This window comes from Culex pipiens, chromosome 2, assembly GCF_016801865.2.
Source record: "Culex pipiens pallens isolate TS chromosome 2, TS_CPP_V2, whole genome shotgun sequence".
Lineage (NCBI taxonomy): Eukaryota > Metazoa > Arthropoda > Insecta > Diptera > Culicidae > Culex > Culex pipiens.
In genome coordinates, this window is record NC_068938.1 from 209,764,314 (window position 1) to 209,787,466 (window position 23,153).

At 42.7% G+C, this 23,153-nt stretch overlaps 5 protein-coding genes across 7 annotated transcripts in view; 2 read left to right on the forward strand and 3 right to left on the reverse strand.

Moving 5' to 3' along the window:
- Window positions 1-23,153, reverse strand: part of LOC120432655 (GTP-binding protein Di-Ras2) — a 187,821-nt gene that overhangs the window by 20,185 nt on the left and 144,483 nt on the right. For all 3 annotated transcript variants that reach the window (XM_039597899.2, XM_039597898.2, XM_052707927.1), the window contains exons 4-5: window positions 8,911-9,317; window positions 181-403 (exon numbers count right to left, since the gene is read on the reverse strand). In XM_039597899.2, coding sequence (XP_039453833.1) covers window positions 181-403; window positions 8,911-8,999 — 312 coding nt within the window. In that variant the 5' untranslated portion in view covers window positions 9,000-9,317. The remainder of the gene's footprint in view (window positions 1-180; window positions 404-8,910; window positions 9,318-23,153) is intronic.
- On the reverse strand, window positions 10,263-12,134 carry LOC120432652 (membrane-bound alkaline phosphatase-like). Its single transcript, XM_039597896.2, has 3 exons — window positions 11,948-12,134; window positions 10,716-11,887; window positions 10,263-10,653 (listed from the first exon to the last, which is right to left on the reverse strand). The coding sequence occupies exons 1-3, from the start codon at window positions 12,018-12,020 to the stop codon at window positions 10,321-10,323; spliced, it is 1,578 nt and encodes a 525-aa protein (XP_039453830.1). The 5' UTR covers window positions 12,021-12,134; the 3' UTR covers window positions 10,263-10,320.
- On the reverse strand, window positions 12,132-13,957 carry LOC120432654 (membrane-bound alkaline phosphatase-like). The gene is made up of 2 exons (XM_039597897.2): window positions 13,838-13,957; window positions 12,132-13,782 (listed from the first exon to the last, which is right to left on the reverse strand). The coding sequence occupies exons 1-2, from the start codon at window positions 13,905-13,907 to the stop codon at window positions 12,281-12,283; spliced, it is 1,572 nt and encodes a 523-aa protein (XP_039453831.1). The 5' UTR covers window positions 13,908-13,957; the 3' UTR covers window positions 12,132-12,280.
- Window positions 14,444-17,957, forward strand: LOC120432656 (membrane-bound alkaline phosphatase-like). Its single transcript, XM_039597901.2, has 3 exons — window positions 14,444-15,742; window positions 16,289-17,344; window positions 17,413-17,957. Exons 1-3 carry the CDS (start codon window positions 14,516-14,518, stop codon window positions 17,845-17,847), a joined length of 2,718 nt encoding a protein of 905 aa, XP_039453835.1. The 5' UTR covers window positions 14,444-14,515; the 3' UTR covers window positions 17,848-17,957.
- Window positions 17,980-19,915, forward strand: LOC120432651 (alkaline phosphatase-like). Its single transcript, XM_039597895.2, has 2 exons — window positions 17,980-19,354; window positions 19,415-19,915. Exons 1-2 carry the CDS (start codon window positions 18,107-18,109, stop codon window positions 19,859-19,861), a joined length of 1,695 nt encoding a protein of 564 aa, XP_039453829.1. The 5' UTR covers window positions 17,980-18,106; the 3' UTR covers window positions 19,862-19,915.

The following is a 23,153-nucleotide window of genomic DNA, read 5'->3' on the forward strand; positions in this document are numbered from 1 at the left end:
TTAAATTATAAGTTTTGAAAAAAAAAATTTTTTTGGGCCATAAACTTTAAAAATATATCCACGACCTTATCATATTCATCGTATAAAAAACAAAAATTTCCGGAAATACATTTTTTGTTCCTGAAATTCAATAAGTTTAGACCTAGAACAGTGGATAATGAAAATACCCTTCAAACTTACCTCGTACGAGCCGGACGTGTCCAGGATGTCCAGCGTCAGGTTGACCCCGCCCACCGAAAAGTGCCCGTGGTGCATCTCCTCGACGGTGCGCTTGTACTTGGGCGAGAATGTACTGTACAGGAACTGCGTTATCAGCGAGCTTTTGCCGACCTTGGCCGCCCCCATCACGACAATCTTGTGCCGCACGTTGGCGTTGATCGAATTTTCGTCGTTTTTCAGCGGTCTGAAATTGGAAAAAGTGGGTTTTTTGTATTTTTCATTCGCACCGGATGTTCCCCGCAATCATAAATTTTAATAGAGGAGTGGAAAAATGGAAACATAAGCTGGCAACATTCGGCCATAAATTAAAAGTTTTCGCACGAATGGGTAATGTTTTCGCTGAGTAGTTTTTGTCGAACAATGTTTTATTTATGACAACAAACGGCTCCACAACACGCTGCCACACACAATTGAGCACACAATTCCCGACATAATGTTCCGTCTAGCACGTCAGAAAAAGGCAAATTCATTGCTGGGTTGACTGCTAACCACGTGTTGTGGGTTCGGGGGTGGGCTGGGGATCTCCTTGTAACTTTTAGCTCCAAACCACTTGATCAACTAATTCAATGTTGCACAATGTGCGAGTCTGGCTCGAGAGTTTGTGTGTGTAAAACAAAGCAGGGAGCTTTTTGAAATCTTTTTTTCCTTCTCCCTTGGTAGCATGTGATTAGGGTTGGAAAAGCTCATGGATAGAAGGAAAATCCTTAGAAGAGAATTCCTGTGCTGCTGGTTTCTGGCAGCAATGAACAACGATCTAAAAAGATTTACGGGTCTACTTTTACTTTTTTTTTTTGAGGATAAGAAACAAAACATAAAACATTCAAAAGAATCATCTTAAATTTACACGTTTTTTTTTCTTTTTAAATTTTGCTGAAATCATAACTACATTATCAAACATCTGAAAAGAAAACAATCTCTCGATCCATTTACGTGGATTGATGCTCTGCCTTTTCTTGTGCTTAGGATCTTAGGAGCAAACAACAAGTGCAGATGGGTAAAGGAAATGGGACGGAAAATCATGATATTTTATCTGCTGTTGACTGGTGATGTCGTTGGTTGGGTTGGTTGGCACTGGCTGTTGTTGAATTGTTTATTAAGCATTCTCTTCTTTGGTTTTTACGAGTGCTTGAACTGAGGGGTGGGGATTTAATAAAGAGAGAGAATCAAGACGATTGTGATGTTTATATTTAACTGGGGACTGAATCATTTCTTAAGCCGACTATTTTTGTATAGTATTTTTTATACAGTTACGCTCATGTCTTTAATTATAGGGTATATTTGCATAAAAACGCAAAGTGCTATCGATTGTTTATTTGGCAAGGGGTTGCTCATTTAAATAAAATTCAGATGAAGTAAATAGTAATACAAAGGTGAGATCTAGAACTAACGTTTTTTTTTAATTTTTGCAATCCAAAATTATTGTTTTATCAAAGTGTAACAGTCACCCAAGAGAACTCTTGGATTTGGTTTCATTTTATATAATACAGTCCAGAATCAATTAACCGAAGGCCTTGAAAAAAATACTTCGAATAATCAAATCACAAATAAAAGAAAGAGAAAATGCATTTGGTAAGTAATTTAATAGGCCATCAAACATTGATTGAAGAAAATATTGAAAAAAATATTTATCAGAATATGCTTAGGTGGGTGGTACAGTTATTATGAGGTTCTTCCAACACATTTTTCATTGTTATTGTTATTGTTGACCTTTTCCCAATAAAACCATTGGCACGGAAACCTTTACTAAGTAATTTGCTTTTTTAACTCTCTACAACCCAACTCCGCCTTGGAACCGGCATCGATTAAAAAAATGCCAAAAATCCATTTTTCAACCAATTTTTGATCTTTCAAAAGCATTGGAAAGAAGCACTCTTGAAAATTTAGAAAATTTATGTGTTGGAAGATTTACTTGTTTTATGTGACTTGGCCATTGTTTTTCAAGATGTTATTTTTTTAGGGGCCAACTTTGGCTGTATTTTTTACTAATATTTCATATATTTTAAGTAAAAAGATGTGTGCAGTAATTTTCTAGTGTCCCAGACTATGCCTCTACGCATTTTTTTACAATTTAAATGATACTGATGCCATTTTAAAGTAGAAAATGTTAAAATCAAGCAAAAAATATAAAAAGTGGCATGAAAAAATTAGATAGGCAAAATGTAATCATAGGGGGTTGCTCATGATGGTGAGGAGGTGGAGGTTACAAGATAAATGAAAATTAAAATACTAAAAATGAAACAAGAAAAATATAAAACAAGAGGAGTTAAGTTTTTCGTAGAACAAAAGTTGCTCAAAATGGAAAGGGAAAACAAAAAAAAAAATGAAAAAAATTTGGGCAGTAGAGGGTTAATTCGGATACTATCCATATATTCCTTTTAACAAATGAAGCCTAAAACTAATTTTCCATACAAGGCTTTATACAATTTTTGGGATGATCATACAAAATGGACATGTGAATATTCGATTATTCGATTTTTTTATTTGGCACGGAATTGCTCAGTTAAATACAATTCAGAATAAATAGATCACAAAGGCCCGATCATAAATTAGTGATTAATTTGAATTTTCATAATCCATTTTGATTATTCAAATAAAGTTAATTTTGGTTTTGGGCTGGTCATACAAAAAAGTATGTATATGTATGAAAATCTGGTGGCTTCAGCGAAGTTGTAGATTATAATTAGGACTATTCATAAAAAATAGTAACACTCTAAAAAATAACCCACGGGTAATTCTCTACAAACTAACACGAAATCGGGAAAAGTTGCCCCGACCCCTTTTCGATTTGCGTGAAACTTGTTTCTAAGGGGTAACTTTTTTCCCTGGTCAATAATCCGAGGTCCGTTTTTTGATATCTCGTGACGGAGGAGCGGTACGACCCCTTTCAAAAAAGAGGTGTTTTCAATAATTTTCAGCCTGAAACGGTAATGAAATAGAAGCAAATAGAGCAGACAATTACAAAAAGTTATGGCGATTTTACGAAAAAAAAGTTTTGGAAAAGTTGGTCGTCGTTGATCATGGCGGTTCACGGTCACCCGCGACAGACATGGACGACATAACAAAGAAAAACGCAAAAAAGAACTTTTTAAAAACTTTTTTCTTCGTAAAATTGCGGTACCTCGTGATGTTTATAAGCAAACCCCTTATGTTTATGTAATTCTTATAATTGTCTGCTCTACAACTTTGTAGAACATTGTTACACTCTAAAAAATAACCTTTAAAACACGAAATTTTTCAAATGAAAAATTATGTTGTAAAAGGCTTTTTCAATGTTTTTTTTAGATGAAAAATAGGGGTTTTCGGAGTTCTGAGTACACCCTCAAATCGGGCGTCCAATTTTACATAAAAGTCTCTTTGACACCGAATTTCTATCTCAACACCGTTTCAGGCTGCAAATGATTGAAAACACCTCTTTTTTTGCATGTTCAAAAATTGAAGTGGTCTTACCGCCCCTCCGTCGCGAGATATCAAAAAACGGACCTCGGATTCGTGATCCGGGACAAAAGTTACCCCTTAGGACAAAGTTTTACACAAATCAAAGAGGGGTCGGGGCAACTGCTGTGTGAGTTGGCGGATAATTACTCCCTTTTCTTTATGCCACTTTTATTATACTACATATAAGTAAGATTCCCAAAAAATTTCCCGTTGTTTTTATTTTCGAGGTTTTTTGATATGTTTTATACGATTTAAAAATCATCTTTTACCAAAATTTTCGATTATTTAAAAAAATAAATAAAAAAAACTTGAAATGAGGCCCAACAAAATTCTAATGATTATTTTAACTTATTTTTAAAAAGCTGGAGTTTTTTTTAGAAAAGGTCCAATAAACCAAATTTTAAATTTTTGCTTTTTGGGTGTTTTTCAATACCCCTGACTCAAGGCGGTTCTAAAAACACCCAAAAAGCACAAACTGGAAATTTGGTTTATTGGACCTTTTCAAAAAAACTCCAGATAGCTAAACCAAATTTACAGTCGAAAAGTATTTCACAGATTTTTGTAAATACCTTTTGGGAGTCATATAGCCATATTTTGATTATAATTTCGGAAGTCTTATTTTTTTTTGTATTTTTAATATTTTTACCCTGAAAAAACTACTTTTTTTGCTTCTACAATTTTCTCTCTGAGACTTTGAAAATCGTACAGTTTCTGAGTACAGCCTCACACAGAATTCGAATCGATGAAAATAAGTGTCATTTAGATAATTTTCTTTATGTCATATTCGAGACCAAATAACTTTTGAAATGGATCATTCTCCAGAGTTTAGGATGGTACTGGTGGTCTTTTTTGAAAAATTACGATCAAATTCTCAAACAAAATTTAAAAATGTATTTATAGATGACAATTTTAACATGCAATCGAAAATTGTTTTGATGAAGTGCACCGTTTTTAGCTTATTTTTTAGTTTTGTTTTTAAGCTAGAGAAAAGACATTGTTGATAGGACAATTTTTTGGGCATTCTTGATTTTTTTAGTTGCTTTAATGGGCCGATTTTTAAACCCCAAAAAAGAAAATTGAAGTTTATTTTTAAAGCTTTAAGTTTTTTTTTGGTTTTTATCTTGTTTTCAAACGCAGATTTCAACTGGCAATAGAATAAAGACGGTGCACCTTGTTAAAATTTTACAAAAGTGGTTTTCTTTATTTCAAATTTCGTTTTGTTTAAAAAATGTTCAGATTTTAAGGAAACGCACCTTTTTCTTACAATCTAAACTATAGAACCATGCTTACCATCATCATGCACTTTGGAAAAATATGCCATTTTTGTTCCCTAAAACTCTTTAATGATACTTTTTTCAGCGCTGATGAGAATGTATTTTTAGATTTTTTTATTACCTTTTCATTCAAATTGGGATACTTTTAATCTATTTGAAAGATAAATTAAAGTTGAAGAAGTTCGAGTTAATTTAATTCATAATATCCCTTTTTTAATCCAAAGGAAAGATAATAATTTTTTTTATAAAAATCAGACGAATCATTCAATTCTAAAGCAATGATAAATGGACGCTTTTCAAAGTTCGCCATTCTGGGTCATGCTGTCAACTTTCAAACTTTTCCCCTCACTCATCAAGTTTCAGCAAAGTTCGTGCTTTCCCTGAACCAAACAGATAACTCAATCAAAAGCATCCCGTCTACACGCCAACAGTTGAAAAAAATCACTTATTTCTGAAAGTCATCTCCCGAGTTGGCACACCGAGATTTTTATCCAATTTCTCATCACTTCACAGCAACACGGAGCACCAGTTTCCAGTACCCGGTATACCGTAAAACTTTTCAACTCCCAGCGGAACCATTTATTGCTGAAAAGTGGCCACCGAAGAATTTTACACCCCGGGAGCGACGTGCTGCGAAAGCTCGCCAAACAACTTTTCTATAGCGATGCGATGCTGCTGAGCTCAGCGAATTGCATAAATATAGGAAAAGTTTAAGTGTCAATCTCGGGAGGCTGCCAGCGATTTTTGCTCTCCGTGTGGGATTTTCGAAAAGAGCTAGCTGGCGTGAGAACTCGAGACGAGAAGATCCAGCCCCGCCGTAATCCTATTTCAAAACTGCTCAAAACAACAACAACATCGCCGTCGTGACACGGCAGCTTAAGGACACCCCCAGGAATTTGCCTGACCGAGAGGGGGGAGAGGAGAATGAGTCGATTTCACGTGTTCACGGTTTGAAGTGGGGTGATTTTCGTTTGGCACCTGGGGCGAATTTATACGTGCTGAGCGTTGTCTTTGACGTGATACAAAATCAGAGATTGTTAGATGTGTTGCTCTGTGAAAAATTTCAGCACTCTCTAGCGCCTCTGGTGGTCATGAGTGCAACTTAGTTTGACAGTTAAATACGTTTTCAATGTTTATTTTTTTCAATTTCAATTCAAAAAAAAATTTAGAGCCTGAACGGCAGCAACGGTAAAAAAATGATGATATCTCGAGGAGTAAACTGTTCTAGGAATTCCTCCGAGGCCATCAGTGGCAAGAATTTGCTGTTCTTGACGGCGGGGAGAGTGAAAAAGAAAACGATGACAAGCCTGAACGAGCACGACAAAAATGTCGAGGTGTAACGAACTATGTGAGGTTATGTAATGAAGTGAAGGAAGTGGTTGTAGCGGTTATTCTTTGAAATGCGGTTACAGGTTTACCAGTGTTTAATTCCCAATTATTTGCACTTTCTAACAGTAGAGTTAACACCTCTTGCTGAAATTGATGGCTCCATATTTGCGCTTGCGTACGCATTGTGTTGAGTTTGCAATTATAGCTGAATGCTGTTTATTGATGGAAAGTGCATTCATTGAGTGAATGCAGAACTATGAATTATGAGCAACGTAGTTCGAGTGAGTGCGCTCCATCTAATCACAATGCACATATTTACGATAGTAGTTATCGCACCATTACAGTTAGTAGTGTAGACACAGATAACAACAACGTACTCACATTGTGTTTGAAGTGTTACAGTTTACAAGCGAGTTTAACTGAAGCTGTTGCGATCAATGTTTGCTAAATTTACTATGGAGTAATTCTTTCAGATTTCGGTCATTCGATATTTTTTTTGAATTTTTTAATCAGGCAGAAACTTTTTTGGTGCCTTTGGTATGCCCACAGAAGCCATTTTGTATTATTAGTTTGTCCAAATAATTTTCCATACAAATTTGCCAGCTGTCCATACAAAAATGATGTATGAAAATTCAAAAATCTGTATCTTTTGAAGGAATTTTTTGATCGATTTGATGTCTTCTTCAAAGTTGTAGGTATGGTCCGTATGGATATGGACTACACAGGAAAAAATGATACACGCTAAAAAAATTGTGATTTTTAACTTAACTGTTCTGTCACTAAAACTTGATTTGCAAAAAAAAAAAAACATTTTTTATATGCTTTAGGGGACATCAAATGCCAACTTTTCAGAAATTTCCAGGTTGTGCAAAAAATCTCTGACCGTGTTATGAGTGTTTGAATCAATACAGAATTAAAAAAAATGTCAAATTATTGGTCGCAAACATTTTTTAACTTCATTTTTCGATGTTAAATCAAATTTGAAATCAAAAATACTTCTATGAAATTTTAATAAAGTGCACCACTTTCAAGTTATAGCCATTTTTAGGCAACTTTAAAAATGTCGCAGATTTTCATTTTTTAAAATTAGTGCACATGTTTGACCCCTTTTGAAAAAGATATTTTTGAAAAGTTGAGAATTTCCTGTTTTTAAACCTTTGCATTGTAATGTCTCAGCAACTAATGGTCGTATAAGCAAAGTCAAAAAAAGCAAAATATAGAAATTTCTCAGCTTTTCAAAAATATATTTTTAAAAAGTGGGCAAACATGCGCACTAATTAAAAAAAATGAAAAACTGCGACTATTTTCAAAAAAAGTAATTTAAAAATGGCTAAAACTTGAAAACGGTGCACTTTATCAAAATTTCTTTTTGATTTCAAATTTGATTTTACATCGAAAAATAAAGTTAAAACAATTTGCGACCAGTATTTGAATTTTTTGAAGAAATCTGTATTGATTCAAAAATTCATAACTTGGTCAAAGATTTTTTGTCCCCTAAAACATATCGAAAAATAGTGATTTTTTTGCAACTCAAGTTTTAGTGAAGCGAACTCAAGTTTTAGTGACAAAAAGTTAAATTAAAAATCACTAAATTTTTTACCGTATATCGCTTTTTTTCAGTGTGGTCCTTATCCATACCTACAACTTTGCCAAAGACACCAAATCGATCAAAAAATTCCTTCAAAAGATACAGATTTTTGAACTTTCGTTCATATTTTTGTATGGATAGCTGCCAAATTTGTATGAAAAATTATATGGACAAACTAATGATACAAAATGGCTTCTTTGGGCATACCAAAAGCACCATAAAATATTAAACCGGATTAAAAAATACAAAAAATTAAAATTAAAAAAAATCGATTTCGTAGAGAACCGCTCTATTTACTTTTTTGCTAAATCAGCAACAGCCGAAGTGTTCTATTTGAAATGGAAGTGTTAATTTGTTTGAAATGTTTTTTATGATCTAATTGTATCTAATCTAATCTCTGATCTAACCTCAATCTAATATAATCTAAAACAGACGTAGTCAGTTCGATGAAAGCATGCTGGAATGTCTTGTGATTAGATTACGCCTAAAGCTCTTTTCTTTTCATTATTAATAGTTGCTGTACATCGGATTACAATTGCATTGCAATTTAATCACTTTAATTAAGGGGCTTACTTAATTAGGGGCTTAAGGGGCTCAAATCTGGCAAAAACCAAAACGCACCGATTTTGCGGGTTGAATCCCATTGAAACTTTGAAGTCAAAGCGAGATTCGGGCTAAGTACACATAACGGAAGCTCTGAAATGCCTGCAAAATTTACCCGTTTTGTTACATCCTAGTGCATATTAATAACTTTATGGTATAAATGTGAAATTTGGATAGCTGAATAAACTCATAGTTTATGCAACAAGTTTAAAAAAATAATTCCTAGTTTGAGTGCATCCTTGTTCTTTCCGCTCAATATGGCTGCACTTTTGCCATTTGAACAAACCCAACACAACAGTCAACACATCACAGTCAACTTTCACATTTCATCCCGGCTCGTACAAATGGCCCGACCAACAATGGATGTCGACATATAGAAATAATTTTTCCTCGCAGATAATAAAAGAAGAAAAAAATCCATAAGAAAACATCACAGACAAACACCAGCACACTAAAACTCACTTTTCCCGCTTGGGTTTATCTTCCGTGCTGTCATCCTTCATGAACGACGGCTGCAGGCTGAACCGCCGCCGCAGATGGCGCCCCTTCATGCCGGAAGCCGGTCCCGGTCCTGTCGGTGGCGGCGTGGTGCGGCGTTTGTGTGTACTACGGGGGCTATCCGAAGAACTGCTCCTTCCCTTCCTTGCCTCTGCCGAGGGGTTCGTCACTTCCACTGGGGCAAGTCTCGCTCTCTCTCTCAGTAGTAATTAAAGCACAACGAGGGGTGGAGCGGACTTTGATCAAGTTTTATTCTCCGGCCGTATCCCGGGGGCCTCTCGGAGTGTCCACTGTGAGTGACACAAGCGGGGGGACTGGCTATGGAGCGTTGTAAGGAGTGGGGGATCTGCTAGTGGTGAAAGTTGACCAGCCTGGAATAAACGAAGATGAAAAGAGGATTAATAAGGCGTTGTTTATGTGTTTTTCGATGCTGCTATTACTGGATGGGGAGCTTTTTCTTCGGAAAAAGAGCGGATAGCGTGACTCGATGTGGTCAAACTTTGAATTTTGTTTATTGTAAGTTGAAAACATCTGTAACTAGTTATTAAGTATGCAATTTTAATCCACATGTTTTAAAAATAAATTTCTTTAATTTGTTTAAAGAAAACAGATTCTGCCAAGACCGGCTGTCCAAGCCATTCCTTCACCATCACTCTCTTTTTTTGTGCCAAGGTACCTTTATTGGCGCACAAAATGATGCAATCACAATTATGCCGATATTAATAACATAATCCAGTCGATGTGATTCATTGGAGAGATTACCGTCAGAAGAGTTTTTGTTCTACTAGATGTCCAGTTGAGCTAAGAATAACTCCTTGATTCCTGATTGTTGTTTAAGAACTACCTCCGGTGTTCAGAAGCCATATTATGTTCATTTTGTTTCCTTTTCCTACAGATGATACTGTGGTACAGGAAGTGAAACCATCAGCAAGTTCTCTTCACAACAGCTTTTGTTTGATGATACGACTCTTTCGATATTATTGTTAGCAACTACTTTGTAAAAGCAGGAAACTGATAAAGCAAAAACAAAATCGAACTACCTCGAACCCTGAACCGATCAATCACCGAACAGAAATCGCCGTAAATGAAGTGGACATTCCCAGCGGAGCACTCAATTGTCACGGTCCGTTGATTACCATGTCGCAGTGTCTTTCATAACCTGGGAATTCTATTTTTACGGTCCATTACAAATAATCCTCCAATCAATCATGCGCGCAAGCCTAGACGCTACATATTGGGGGGCTATTCGACGCCGACGCCAAGATAAGCCGAATGTTTTACGACTTGGTGATTACGACCAACTCAACGCCCGCAAGTAAATTTACCTACAACAATCAATACTTTATTCTAAAATCGAGATTAATCACTAAAGCTCTAGCACGCTTTCAGCCCATCACCGACACACGCCGCGTACGCCATCATGTGCGGAATGGTGTTCTGCTCGTACGTCCCGGTGAACAGGTGGGCCCACGGACCGGAAGCGTACACCGCGACGTCCTCTCCGCCGTGGGTCTCCGAACCAACGGGAAGGGTAGCCGGGAAGCGGAAATCGTTCGGCGAGGTGTCCAGCTTGCGCGGATCAACGCGAGCCTTGTTCACGGCGTCAACGTGCGTCGCAAATCCCGGCCCGTTGGCGTAGCTAATCGTCATGTACGGGATTCCGTCGGAGCCGGTTCCACCGGTGCCGAAGATGTCGTTTCCGCGGGACTGTTTGAGGGAAAAGTTGATTGATTCATTTCACATTTGAGTACAATTCATGTAGAGCTTACCGCGTAACCCGAGTAGCTAACACTGTGCGAGTGATCGGACGTGACCACGATCAGCGTGTCCTCCTCGCTGAACTTCTTCCGAGCGAGCTCGATCGCCTTTGCGAACTCGACCGTTTCGTCCAGCGCCAACCTGGCCCAGGTGTCGTGATGACCGTGATCGATGCGACCTCCCTCAACAAACAGGAAGAATCCTTTCTCGTTTTGACTCAACACATCGGTCGCCTTGTCGACCATCTCCGCCAGCGTTGGTTCCTCCATCATGTTGTCCCGGAATCGGTCAAGGTTGTACGCGCAGTGACCGGGCTCGAACAGTCCTAACAATCTGTCCGTCTTCTTTGGATCAACCGCCATCAGATCGGACTTCTTCCACACATATGTACGGTTTTCACTAGATCCCGCAAGATCCAACCAATCCTGGATCAAGTTCTTTCCATCACTTCGGTACCCGCGGCTGTTGTACTCCTCATCCATGATGTTGGTATCCAGGAACTCTCGACGACCTCCACCCATAATCACCTTCAACCGTTTGCCGGTTTCACCGTGCACCAACTGTTCCGCAATATCATCCAGCTCATTCGGATCACATCCTTCCTCGGCAATCATGTAGTCATTTTCCCAGTCCCGGTTCGCTGTATGCGCATAAACTCCCGCTGGAGAGGCGTGCGTCACCCGTGTCGTAGTCACCAATCCGGCATCCTTCCCCGCATCCATCGCCCACTTGGCGATCGAGTGCGTGTGCGTACTCTTGTCCAGCTCCGCCTTGCAATCATAGCTGGGGACCTTGGCGTTCACCCCGATCGTCTCGTAGTTACCCTTCACTCCGGTCAGGTAAGCCGTAGCGGTACACGCCGAGTCCGGAACCTGATAGTCTACGCAGTACGTCTTGGACATGCCGATGTACGGGAACTCCTCGAACGACAGGGACTTTTCCTCACCACCGGCGTACACTCGTGCCATGGCCACCGTCGAGATGGACATGCCATCGCCCAAGAACATGATCACATTCTTCGCGACGTTTTTGTTCTGCTTACGGTTGACGATCGACTCGACGGTCCGCTTCGCGTTGTCTCTCCAATACGCGATGGTTTGCTCCTGCTGGGCATTCCGGGCGTTAGGTTTGATTGGTTCCTCCGGAAAGCTCGGATGGTACCGATCGTCATCTGAATACACCGCTGTAAGTATTGATATCCGTTTAAGATTCTGTAGACGATTCTCCTAATAACTTTAAGTACCTCCATCGAGTGGTCCGGCCAGGGCACCGACCGCGAGTGCCGTAAATATCAGCGCAGCTACCGAGAGCTTCATGTTTACCGAGTGGCTGTTCACTAAGCTCTTTACGTGGCCGACCGATGTTATTGGGCTTTTTATTAACACTGCTTACTGATAAGACGTTCACCGTCGATTGATAGCCGGTACTTCGATACTACCTGTTCGGGGATTAGGTTGCTTGCGATAGCAGGGACAGTGCTTTGATAAGTAAATAAGCGCGGTACTTTGTTGGACTTGACCTTTGTTTTATTTCTCTTAAAAATATGCGATTGTCTGTTTGAGATTTGTTACACATGTCACGTGCATGCCTTCAAGCCGTCACCAATGCACGCAGCATATGCCATGAGGTGAGGGATTGTGTTCTGCTCGTAGGTTCCGGTAAACAGGTGTGACCACGGACCCGAAGCGTACACTCCAACGTCTTCACCACCGTGAGTTTCAGACTCCACTGGTAGAGTCGCCGGAAACCGGAAGTCATCCGCTGTCATATCCATCTTGTTGATATCTGTGCGTTTCTTCTCCACGGGATCAATGTGATCGTAGAATCCCAGACCGTTGGCATAACTGATCGTCATGTAAGGTAGGTTGTCAGATCCCTTGCCACCAGATCCGAAGATATCCCCACCTCGTCCAGCGTAACCGGAGAAGCTGACGCTGTGCGAATGATCCGACGTAACAACAATCAGAGTGTCCTTTTCGCTAAACTTGCTTCTGGCCAACGCGATCGCTTCCGAGAACTGTACCGCTTCATCCAGCGCGTATTTTGCATAGTTGTCGTGATGACCGTGATCAATTCTACCTCCTTCCACAAACAGGAAGAATCCATTCTCGCTCTTGCTCAAAATGTCCGTAGCTTTGTCAACCATCTCCGCCAGCGTAGGTTCCTGATCGAGATCCTTGTGAACTCGATCGAGATTATACGCGCAATGAGTCGGTTCAAACAGTCCCAACAGTCTAGTCGTGCGCTGTGGATCAACCTGCAGCAAGTCATCCTTATTCCACACGTACGTACGATTCTCACCCTGAACCTCCTGATCCAACCACTCCTGAATCAGATCGCGCTTATCCTTCCTCTTGCCTTTCTTACCGGTCTCCGGATCCAGCGTAGAACTCAAGAATTCTCTCCGTCCACCGCCCATAACGACCTTCAACCGCTTCCCAGTTTCTCCATGCACCAACTGTTGAGCAACGTCCTTGACGACCAGTGGGTCACACCCATCCTTCGATACCTCGTTGTCATTCTCCCGATCTCGGTTCGCCGTATGCGCATAAACCCCCGCCGGTGAAGCGTGCGTCACCCGTGTCGTAGTCACCAATCCAGCATCCTTCCCCGCATCCATCGCCCACTTGGCGATCGAGTGCGTATGTGTACTCTCGTCCAACTCCGCTTCACAGTCATAGCTTGGAACCTTAGCGTTAACCCCGATCGTCTCGTAATTTCCCTTCACGCCGGTCAGGTATGCCGTAGCGGTACATGCCGAGTCCGGAACCTGGTAGTTGACACAGTAGGTTTTAGACATTCCGATGTGGGGGAACTCCTCGAACGCTAGCCGCTTCTCTTCGCCTCCGGCGTACACCCGGGCCATGGCCACCGTTGAGATGGACATGCCATCGCCTAGGAACAGGATGATGTTCTTGGCGATGTTTTTGTTCTCCTTAAGGTTGAGGATCTTTTCAACGGCTCGCTTCGCGTTGTCCCTCCAGTACTCGATGGTCTGCTCCTGTTGAGCTAGAGTTGACCTAGCTTTTGGGGACTCAACCTCTGGAATGCTCGGATGGTACGGATCGTACTGTAACACTGCGATAACACAAATATTAATATCATGAAACTTTGAATCTCCAAGATCCCTTACCGTCATCCACGGGTCCAGCCGCTGCGCAGCTTACTACCAGACAAACCGTAACTACTGCAAGCAACTGCATGGTCGTTGGGTTAACACTCGTCTAAACCGACCGCTCGTCCGTGCCCTATTTAAAAGGTAGTTTGCTCAAGTGGCTCGTAACGATTAAACGTGACCCGCTGCGTGGATCACGCTGTTTCCGAGTGGATAAGCCCCGACTGAACACTTCAAGTGTTCAGGTACAATGCTTAGGACACTCCCTAAATCGATCCGGTGCACATCAATCATCTCGAACCCTTACCGATACCACGTTGCTTCGAATCACCGCGTGGATTCCACTTCTGAATCACGTGAAAGTCACCCGAGAGACAGATCATGCTACTCTTCTGGTTCCTGCCCGGTCGAGCCCACCCATTGACGTCATCCACAGACCGTCTGCAGATAACTCTTCACGCCGTGGTCATACCGCACTGATATCGCGGTGGAACAGACATTGTACTTCAGATTTCAGTAATAGATGATCTTTGAGACGTAACTATTGTCTATTGCACGAGCTGGCTTGTGCTTATCTCTGTAACCTTCGAGACTCTTCAGACGTTAATAAAAAGTCTGCTTGGTGAGGGCGGGCTGGTCAGTTTATTTTTGAACATCGGTAGCACTATACCGGAGGTATAGTTTAGCTGGTTCAGCATGAAGACCATCTTGCTGGTATTCTGTGTGGTAGTCGGCATTGCACGTTCGACCGAAACCAGAAGGACGTACGACAATGACAACCAACATAAGCGATCAAACCAGGATAAAAGTTCTCGCCAAGTGGTCGGTTACGAAGAGATCGAGACAACGTCGGACTTTTGGCGACAGAAAGCTCAGAGCATCCTTCAAGGCAAGCTCGCGGAGACGAAGATCACTACGAACCCGAAGAACGTGATTTACTTCATCGGAGATGGAATGTCTCCGCAGACGGTGGCAGCTACTCGGGTGTATCTCGGTAACGAGAACCGGATGCTGTCATTCGAGGAGTTCCCGTACATCGGAACTGCTCGTACGTACTGCGTCAACCGACAGGTTGCGGATTCTGCCTGTACGGCAACGGCATACCTGTCCGGAGTGAAGACCAACTACGGTATGATCAACGTGGCTGCGGAAGTGCCTCGGTACAATTGCACCTACAACCGAGAGGAGACTGAGTTCTTGGGATTGCTCAAGTGGGCCCAGGACAACGAGATGGCTACCGGAGTGGTGTCGAACGCTCGGATAACTCATGCGACACCCGCTGGAACGTATGCCAGCATCGCGAATCGCGACTGGGAAGATGACTCGTACATGGCGAGGGACGAGTGTGACACCACCAAGTATCCGGATATTGCGCAGCAGCTGATCCATGGGGAGGTTGGAAAGCGATTTGATGTCATTCTTGGTGGAGGACGACGTCACTTTGTACCAGCTGGCTTTATGGACAACGAGAATGTTGGTGGTTCTCGTGCTGATGGAAAGAACCTGATCAACGAGTGGCTTGAACTCCACGGAACCAGCAGTAAGTACGTGTGGAACAAGACCGAACTCCAAGCGGTTGATCCGAGCAAGACGGATCGTTTGCTGGGTCTGTTTGACAGCAGCCACTGTTTGTACAACCTGGAGATTGACGAGAAAAAGCTGCAGGATACGAAACCAAAACTGACCGAGATGGTTGAGGCTGCGATCAAATTCCTGAGCAAGCGAGAATCCGGATACGTACTGTTCGTAGAGGGAGGCAAGATCGACATGGCCCACCACGAGACGCATCCACGACTGGCGCTTGAGGAGACGGCTGAGTACTCGCGAGCTATTGATCTTGCCCGGAAGATGACCAGCGTGGAGGACACCCTGATCGTGGTGACGGCGGATCACAGTCACACCATGACCTACAACGGATACACGGTAAGTTTTCTTTTTGAGCACTCAAAAAATCATCTCAGATATACAGAATATTGCCAAAGCACGCCACTCAACTCGAGTACACTTCTTCCCGGTTAAATTGTTATCTGTTTATGGCCCATTCAAAATTATTGTTTATTGTCCCTTGGTCACTTTGTCAAAAGAATCCCCTGGGACATAAGTCACGCGTTATTCAATCAATGACCACGATGATATCTGTTACCAACATCCGAGCAGCTGCCAATAACTGTCTTGTAGCGCAAAGCCAAAAATAGTCACTTATCATCTCCGGTTATAAAACCTCGTTGACCGTTTGGCGTATCCCCAGTAATGTCCCAACTGCGGAACTGAATCTTTGGAGTGAAGATTAGAATGAAGGTAGCTTTCGCAGTAGTTTGTATACTTGGAGTTGCAAGTGCAGCCGAATCCGGCAGAACTTACGACAATGACAACCAACACATGCGGTCAAGTCGCGCTCGGATGAAGGACTTCCGAACCGAGTTAGGTTATCAACCAGAAGAAACGACGTCAGAGTTTTGGAACCAGCAGGCTCAAAGTACGATCCGAGCGAAGCTCGGCAAAGAGTACAACACCAACAAAGCGAAAAATGTGATATTCTTCATCGCGGACGGCATGTCCGTTCCGACGATCGCCGCCACCCGGATGTACCTGGGCAACGAGAACAAGATGCTCTCCTTTGACGAGTTCCCGTATTCCGCGCTCGCGAAGACCTACTGCCTGGTCGAGCAAGTCCCCGGGTCCGCTTGCACGGCCACGGCGTACCTGTCCGGGGTGAAAACCAACATCGGACTCATCAACGTGGCCCCGTTCGTGCCCCGTCACAGCTGTGAGTACAACCGCACCGAGGCGGAGTTTACCGGGCTGCTCAAGTGGGCTCAGGACAGCGGGATGGCCACCGGAGTTGTGACGACGGCACGGGCGACTCACGCGACACCGGCTGGGGCGTACGCTAGTGTTACTGAGCGGGATTGGGAGCATGACGGTAAGGTGCGAGAGCGGGGATGTGATCCTACGAGGTATCCGGACATTGGGCAGCAGCTGGTGCATGGGGAGGTCGGGAAGAATATCAACGTGGTGCTCGCTGGAGGTCGACGGTTTCTGCTGCCGACCACGGTGATTGACGAAGAAGGTAAAGCTGGATCGCGAACGGATGGTCGTGATCTGATCAGCGAGTGGAAGGAACTGCACGGGAGTGACGGCAAGTACGTGTGGAACAAGCGAGAGCTGCTAGCTACGGACACCGGCAAGATTAAGCACCTGCTAGGGTTATTCGAGAGTGACCACTGTCTGTACAATCACGAGATTGACGAGGGTCGTCTGCAGGACATGGAGCCCAAGCTGACCGAGATGGTGGATTCTGCAATCAAGATGTTGAAGGGGGCAAGTGACGCAGGTTACGTGCTGTTTGTCGAGGGGGGTCGAGTGGACATGGCTCATCACGATACGAGGGCGCGGATGGCGCTGGAGGAGACGGCTGAGTACTCGAGGGCGATTGAACTCGCGAGGAAAATGACGAGTGAAGACGATACGTTGATTGTGGTGTCGGCTGACCATAGCCACACGATGACGTACAATGGCTATCCGGTACATCTGAGATGATCTTCTTGAATGACTGTGTTTGTATCTTGTACTAATGACTCATTTGCTTTTAGAAACGCGGCAACGACATCCTGGGCATCGCGGACGTCAGCGACCGGGACAACCTCCCGTACACAACGCTCAGCTACGCCAACGGCGAAGGTTACTACAGCACGTACAAGAAGGACAACCTCGCCGAACGGGAGGACATCAGCGGGTACGACTACACCGACTACCGCACCCAGTACCCGGCGACGGTTCCGCTGTCCTCGGAGACGCACGGCGGCGAGGACGTCACGGTGTACGCCAGCGGACCGATGGCCCACCTCTTCACCGGAAACATCGAGCAGAACGTCATCCCGGATCTGATTGCGTACGCGGCGCAGATCGGTCGGTACAAGGTGGAAAAGGACGACGACGAACCGGGCGCGGGATCGTCGCTGGCTGTTTGCGTTCAGCTGGCGATTGCTTGTCTAATCGCTGCGATTGCTGGCTGGATCAAGGTGTAGTCTTATTTTTAGCTTAATTTGAAGAGTGTCTGTACGGTGTGTGAAAATTCCCCCTCCCAATGGGGTATTGAATAAAGAATCTTGCAATGTTTTGTTTTGCTTAATCTGAACTCGTTGAAGTCGGATTCGTCTGCGCGATAAGCGATATTGGTGAACTCCCTGATTAGACATACTGCGGGGTCGATTGCTGAAAAGGCGATTACCTGAGCCGCTTCGAGAGTAGTATTAACCGAGGCACTCAACGGGGATCATCGCAGCAATGATTCACTGGAAGGTAGCGCTGTTGTGTACATGGGTGGTTGCGAGCAGTGCTCGGCAAATTGTTCAACGATCCGAGGAGGGTCAAGAACGAGAGCACTACCACAGATCGAGCAATCTCCGCTTAAAGCCGGTTAAGCAAGCCTTCACCGAAGCGGAGCTTGAGTCCAAGTATTGGAACGATGCTGCTCAAGAATCGCTGGGAGCAAAGTTGAAGATGGAAGAGGTGAGTAAGGTGGCGAAGAACATCATCTTCTTCATCGGCGATGGTATGTCATCGCAAACGGTGGCCGCGACTCGGATGTACCTCGGGAACGAGAACGAGCAGCTGTCGTTTGAGAAGTTCCCGTACTTGGGACAAGCCAAGACGTACTGCGTGAACCGGCAGGTTGCGGACTCGGCTTGCACCGGGACGGCGTACCTGTCCGGCGTGAAGATCAACTATGGGATGCTGAACATAGCGGCGTCGGTGCCGAGGTATGACTGCGACTACGAGAAGACCAACGAGACGGAGATATTCGGCATCATGAAGTGGGCTCAGGACGCTGGGAAGGCAACGGGGATCGTGACGAATACGCGGATAACGCACGCATCGCCGGCGGCGAGTTACGCGCAGAGTGCTACGAGGGGATGGGAGTACGATGTGGAGGTGCGTGGTGCAGGATGCGATCAGGAGAAGACGATGGACATTGCTCAGCAGTTGGTTCGCAACGAGGTGTCGAAGAACTTTAAGGTTGCGATGGGTGGTGGTCGGCGGTACTTCCTACCGCGTGACGTCAACGATGGAGAGGGTGCCAGAGGATATCGGGAGGATGGCAAGAATCTGGTTGAGGAATGGTTGGAGACGCACAAGGCGATGGGAGAGTCGGAGTTTGTATGGAATCGCGAGCAGCTGCTTGCGGTGGATCCAAAGAAGACGGACTATTTGCTGGGTCTGTTCGAGGCAAGTCATATGAAGTTCAACCTGGTGGTGGAAGAGCAGAACGCTCAGGACATGGAGCCAACGCTTGCGGAGATGGTGGAGGCTGCCGTTAAGGTGCTGCAGGAAAGCGAGGAAGGCTTCGTGCTGTTCGTCGAGGGAGGACTGATCGATCTGGCTCATCACGACACCACGGCCCGGTTGGCGCTGGACGAAACGGCCGAGTACTCGAAAGCAATTGAGCACGCGAGGAAGCTGACCAGCGAGGACGATACGTTGATTGTCGTCAGTTCGGATCACAGTCACACGATGACCTACAACGGGTACCCGGTAAGTAATATCTGATCTTCAAATCATTTAGATGATTCTCAAACAATTCTCCCCAACCAGACTCGTGGCAACGACATCCTCGGCATCGGTGACGTCAGCGATTGGGACCGCCTTCCGTACACAACCCTCAGTTACGCCAACGGTCCCGGGTACGGCGTGACGTACAACGTGGCCAACGTGGCCGAGCGGCTGGACATCTCGGGGTACGATTTCACGCGGTACAACCAGCGCTACCTGGCGACGGTTCCGCTGGGGTCGGAAACGCACGGCGGTGAGGACGTCAACGTGTACGCGTCGGGGCCGTTTGCCCATCTGTTCGTGGGGAACTACGAGCAGAGTGCGCTGCCCCATCTGATGGCGTACGCGGGTAACTTTGGCGAGTTTTACCGGGAGATTGAGGAGGACAAGGACAAGGAGGACGATGATGACGATGCGGGAAGCTCGCTCGTGGTATCGGTTCCGGTAGTTTTGATAGCGGTTATTGTGGGGCTACTGATGAGGCCCTAAAGATTAGTCAAGTTGTAAATTTAAGGTACAATAAAGTTTATTGATAAGTTTAAAGTTCGTCTTGTCACTATTGTTGGTCGAAATCCAAATAAATCTCTTCAAATATTTACCAAAAGTGACGTCCAAATAGCCCAGAATGATTGATTATCCGATTGTTTGTCGCAAATTCCAACTCGTTGGATTAGGCGCCAGCCATCTGATTTAAAAAAAAAGGTGTCGGAGGCTAAATTAGGTGATTCTACAATCTAATCGACTCTGCCAACGAGCTACAGTGACGCTTGTTGAAATGGCGTAATTTATTACCTCCATCGCGGAACCACTTTGGTAAGTGGCTCGCGTGGCCACCCCGCTGTGGGGCGTATGCCGATGATATATTGCACTGTTTTGACTGTTGACGTTTTTTGTCTGCGGCGTAAATACGGACTGTTTTAGCTTAATTGTTGTTTTGGACGTGCAATTGCAATCCCTGTTCATTTTCAACGAAAAGATCATCAACAAAGCTTGTTTTCGACATGCTTGCAAAAGAATTCAATTAAATTCCAAAAATGGCTCCGGCGAATATCTGAGACCCTCACAGATTCAATCAGCGCGGCCAAGCTCCCGATAAACTTTAAATAAATAAAAAAACGATAATTCAATCAACTCAACCCGACCCGTTGACAGTTAATTACGATTTGCGAACGTATACCCTTCAAAGGATTACCAACCCGGGGGCAGAGTCCCTTTTAACGCACGCACGCACGAGGCGTAATCGAATCAAATCCAATCGAGAATTTCCAAAGGTATTCATCCAGCAAATTGAGCCGCTTGTCAATACGCCGGAATGACCATCGTTCGAGAGCTCGGAACCCCATTTTACGTATTCATGAACAGGGTCCACTCGCTTTACCTGACCGATTCCGTTTTATAAATAGCTACGCCGAGGATCTGTGAAATGCACGCACGCACAAATACCCGTCGTGACACGGTCGTGTCATTTTTAATTAACTTGGCATAACCTGCATTTTGAATGACATGTTCATTTTGAGTTGGTGAATGGAATGTGGATTTGCACGGAAAATACTAGTAATTTCGGGATTTTTTTTATTTAATACATGAAATCGTGAATTTTATTAGTTTTCAATAGGTCCTAATTCAAGTCATAAAAGGACATTTGGAAAAAACATATTTAATTTTTATCATTCAACAATATTGTTTATGTCATGACAACATTTGTTTGAAAATAAAAAGAACACCCAGTGCGAAAATTTTCAGTGTAAATGGGAATACATTTAGGAGATTACAAAAATATTGACTTTTCAATAACAATGAGTTCATGTTATTTAACCAAAATTTAAAATTTTTAAAAGCTTAAAAATATGTTCAACCTCAATCTGTAAACAAACAACTCCCATAATTTGTTCAAAATCTCTCAACTTTTCCGTTCCCACAAAGCGGTCTCCACGGAGCTATAAGAACGAGGAAAAAGATCCCCTCCCTATAAGACAGGAAGCCATCAAACGTCGGCCGGCTCAAAAATAGAGTCCTTTCCAGGACAGCTAATATAATCCCGATTAAGTTTTACCCATCATCATCGTCCTCCCCCTGCTTCTTTGGGCTGACCACAGATGCGATCTGGAGATCCTTTCACCTGTTATCCCTCTGCCACTGGGAGGAAAAACGGAAGGAAAGCGCCATTCTTGATAACACAATAGCAGAGAGCTATCACTTTGCGGGATTCCGGACGTTGGCGGGCGATGATGGTGGGAGGGGGTCTTCTTTTGCAAGCTTTCCAAGTTTTCATTGTATCGAGAAAAGCTGATGGCTGGGGTTTATTGGTTACTTTTGATTTTTCTGGGGATGGATGAACCATGTTTTTAGAGGAGAGAATTATTGTTGAAACTTGGACTTTTGAAAGCTTTTAATGCAGTTGATTTTTGTTAAAGATAGAAGTTTGCATTTTGCAAGAATGAATTTATGAAATGAAAACTAAAAACTAAAAACTAAAAACTAAAAACTAAAAACTAAAAACTAAAAACTAAAAACTAAAAACTAAAAACTAAAAACTAAAAACTAAAAACTAAAAACTAAAAACTAAAAACTAAAAACTAAAAACTAAAAACTAAAAACTAAAAACTAAAAACTAAAAACTAAAAACTAAAAACTAAAAACTAAAAACTAAAAACTAAAAACTAAAAACTAAAAACTAAAACTAAAAACTAAAAACTAAAAACTAAAAACTAAAAACTAAAAACTAAAAACTAAAAACTAAAAACTAAAAACAAAAAACTAAAAACTAAAAACTAAAAACTAAAAACTAAAAACTAAAAACTAAAAACTAAAAACTAAAAACTAAAAACTAAAAACTAAAAACTAAAAACTAAAAACTAAAAACTAAAAACTAAAAACTAAAAACTAAAAACTAAAAACTAAAAACTAAAAACTAAAAACTAAAAACTAAAAACTAAAAACTAAAAACTAAAAACTAAAAACTAAAAACTAAAAACTAAAAACTAAAAACTAAAAACTAAAAACTAAAAACTAAAAACTAAAAACTAAAAACTAAAAACTAAAAACTTAAAACTTAAAACTAACACTTGACACTTGACACTTGACACTTGACACTTGACACTTGACACTTGACACTTGACACTTGACACTTGACACTTGACACTTGACACTTGACACTTGACACTTGACACTTGACACTTGACACTTGACACTTGACACTTGACACTTGACACTTGACACTTGACACTTGACACTTGACACTTGACACTTGACACTTGAAAAAATGATCTTGATAACATAAAAACTATCATAAAAATAATGAATTGAAGATGCCCAAGTACAAAATTTCGCAAAACTAGGAATTCTTGAATTAACCTTATTTTTATTGACTACTTCTATCAAGTGGAACATCCTGCAGGTAGTTACATTAATGGTACAACAAAATTGCGCCGCCACGTAACGAAAAAAGCTTTATTAATTGAGGGGGCTTCCGCGAAAAGGCATAAGCAGGTCCCTCGTGGATGCTAATTAACTCGCTGAAATTCTGCGAAAAAAATGAGATTTTTATGGATGCTCGGAGCACGACAGAGTAGGGCGTCCAATTTTCCCGGGTTTTGAATTTCCCGGGAAACGGGAAAAATATTTTTGGAATCCCGGGAATTCCCGGGATCCCGGGAAATTTTTGAATCAGTAATGAAATCTATGTTTCATTATATTTGTTATGTTTTCAAGCTTAAAATCATTGAATTAGCTTAATAATATCAAATGGTGATAATCCTCACTTCTATCTAAACAAAGACGA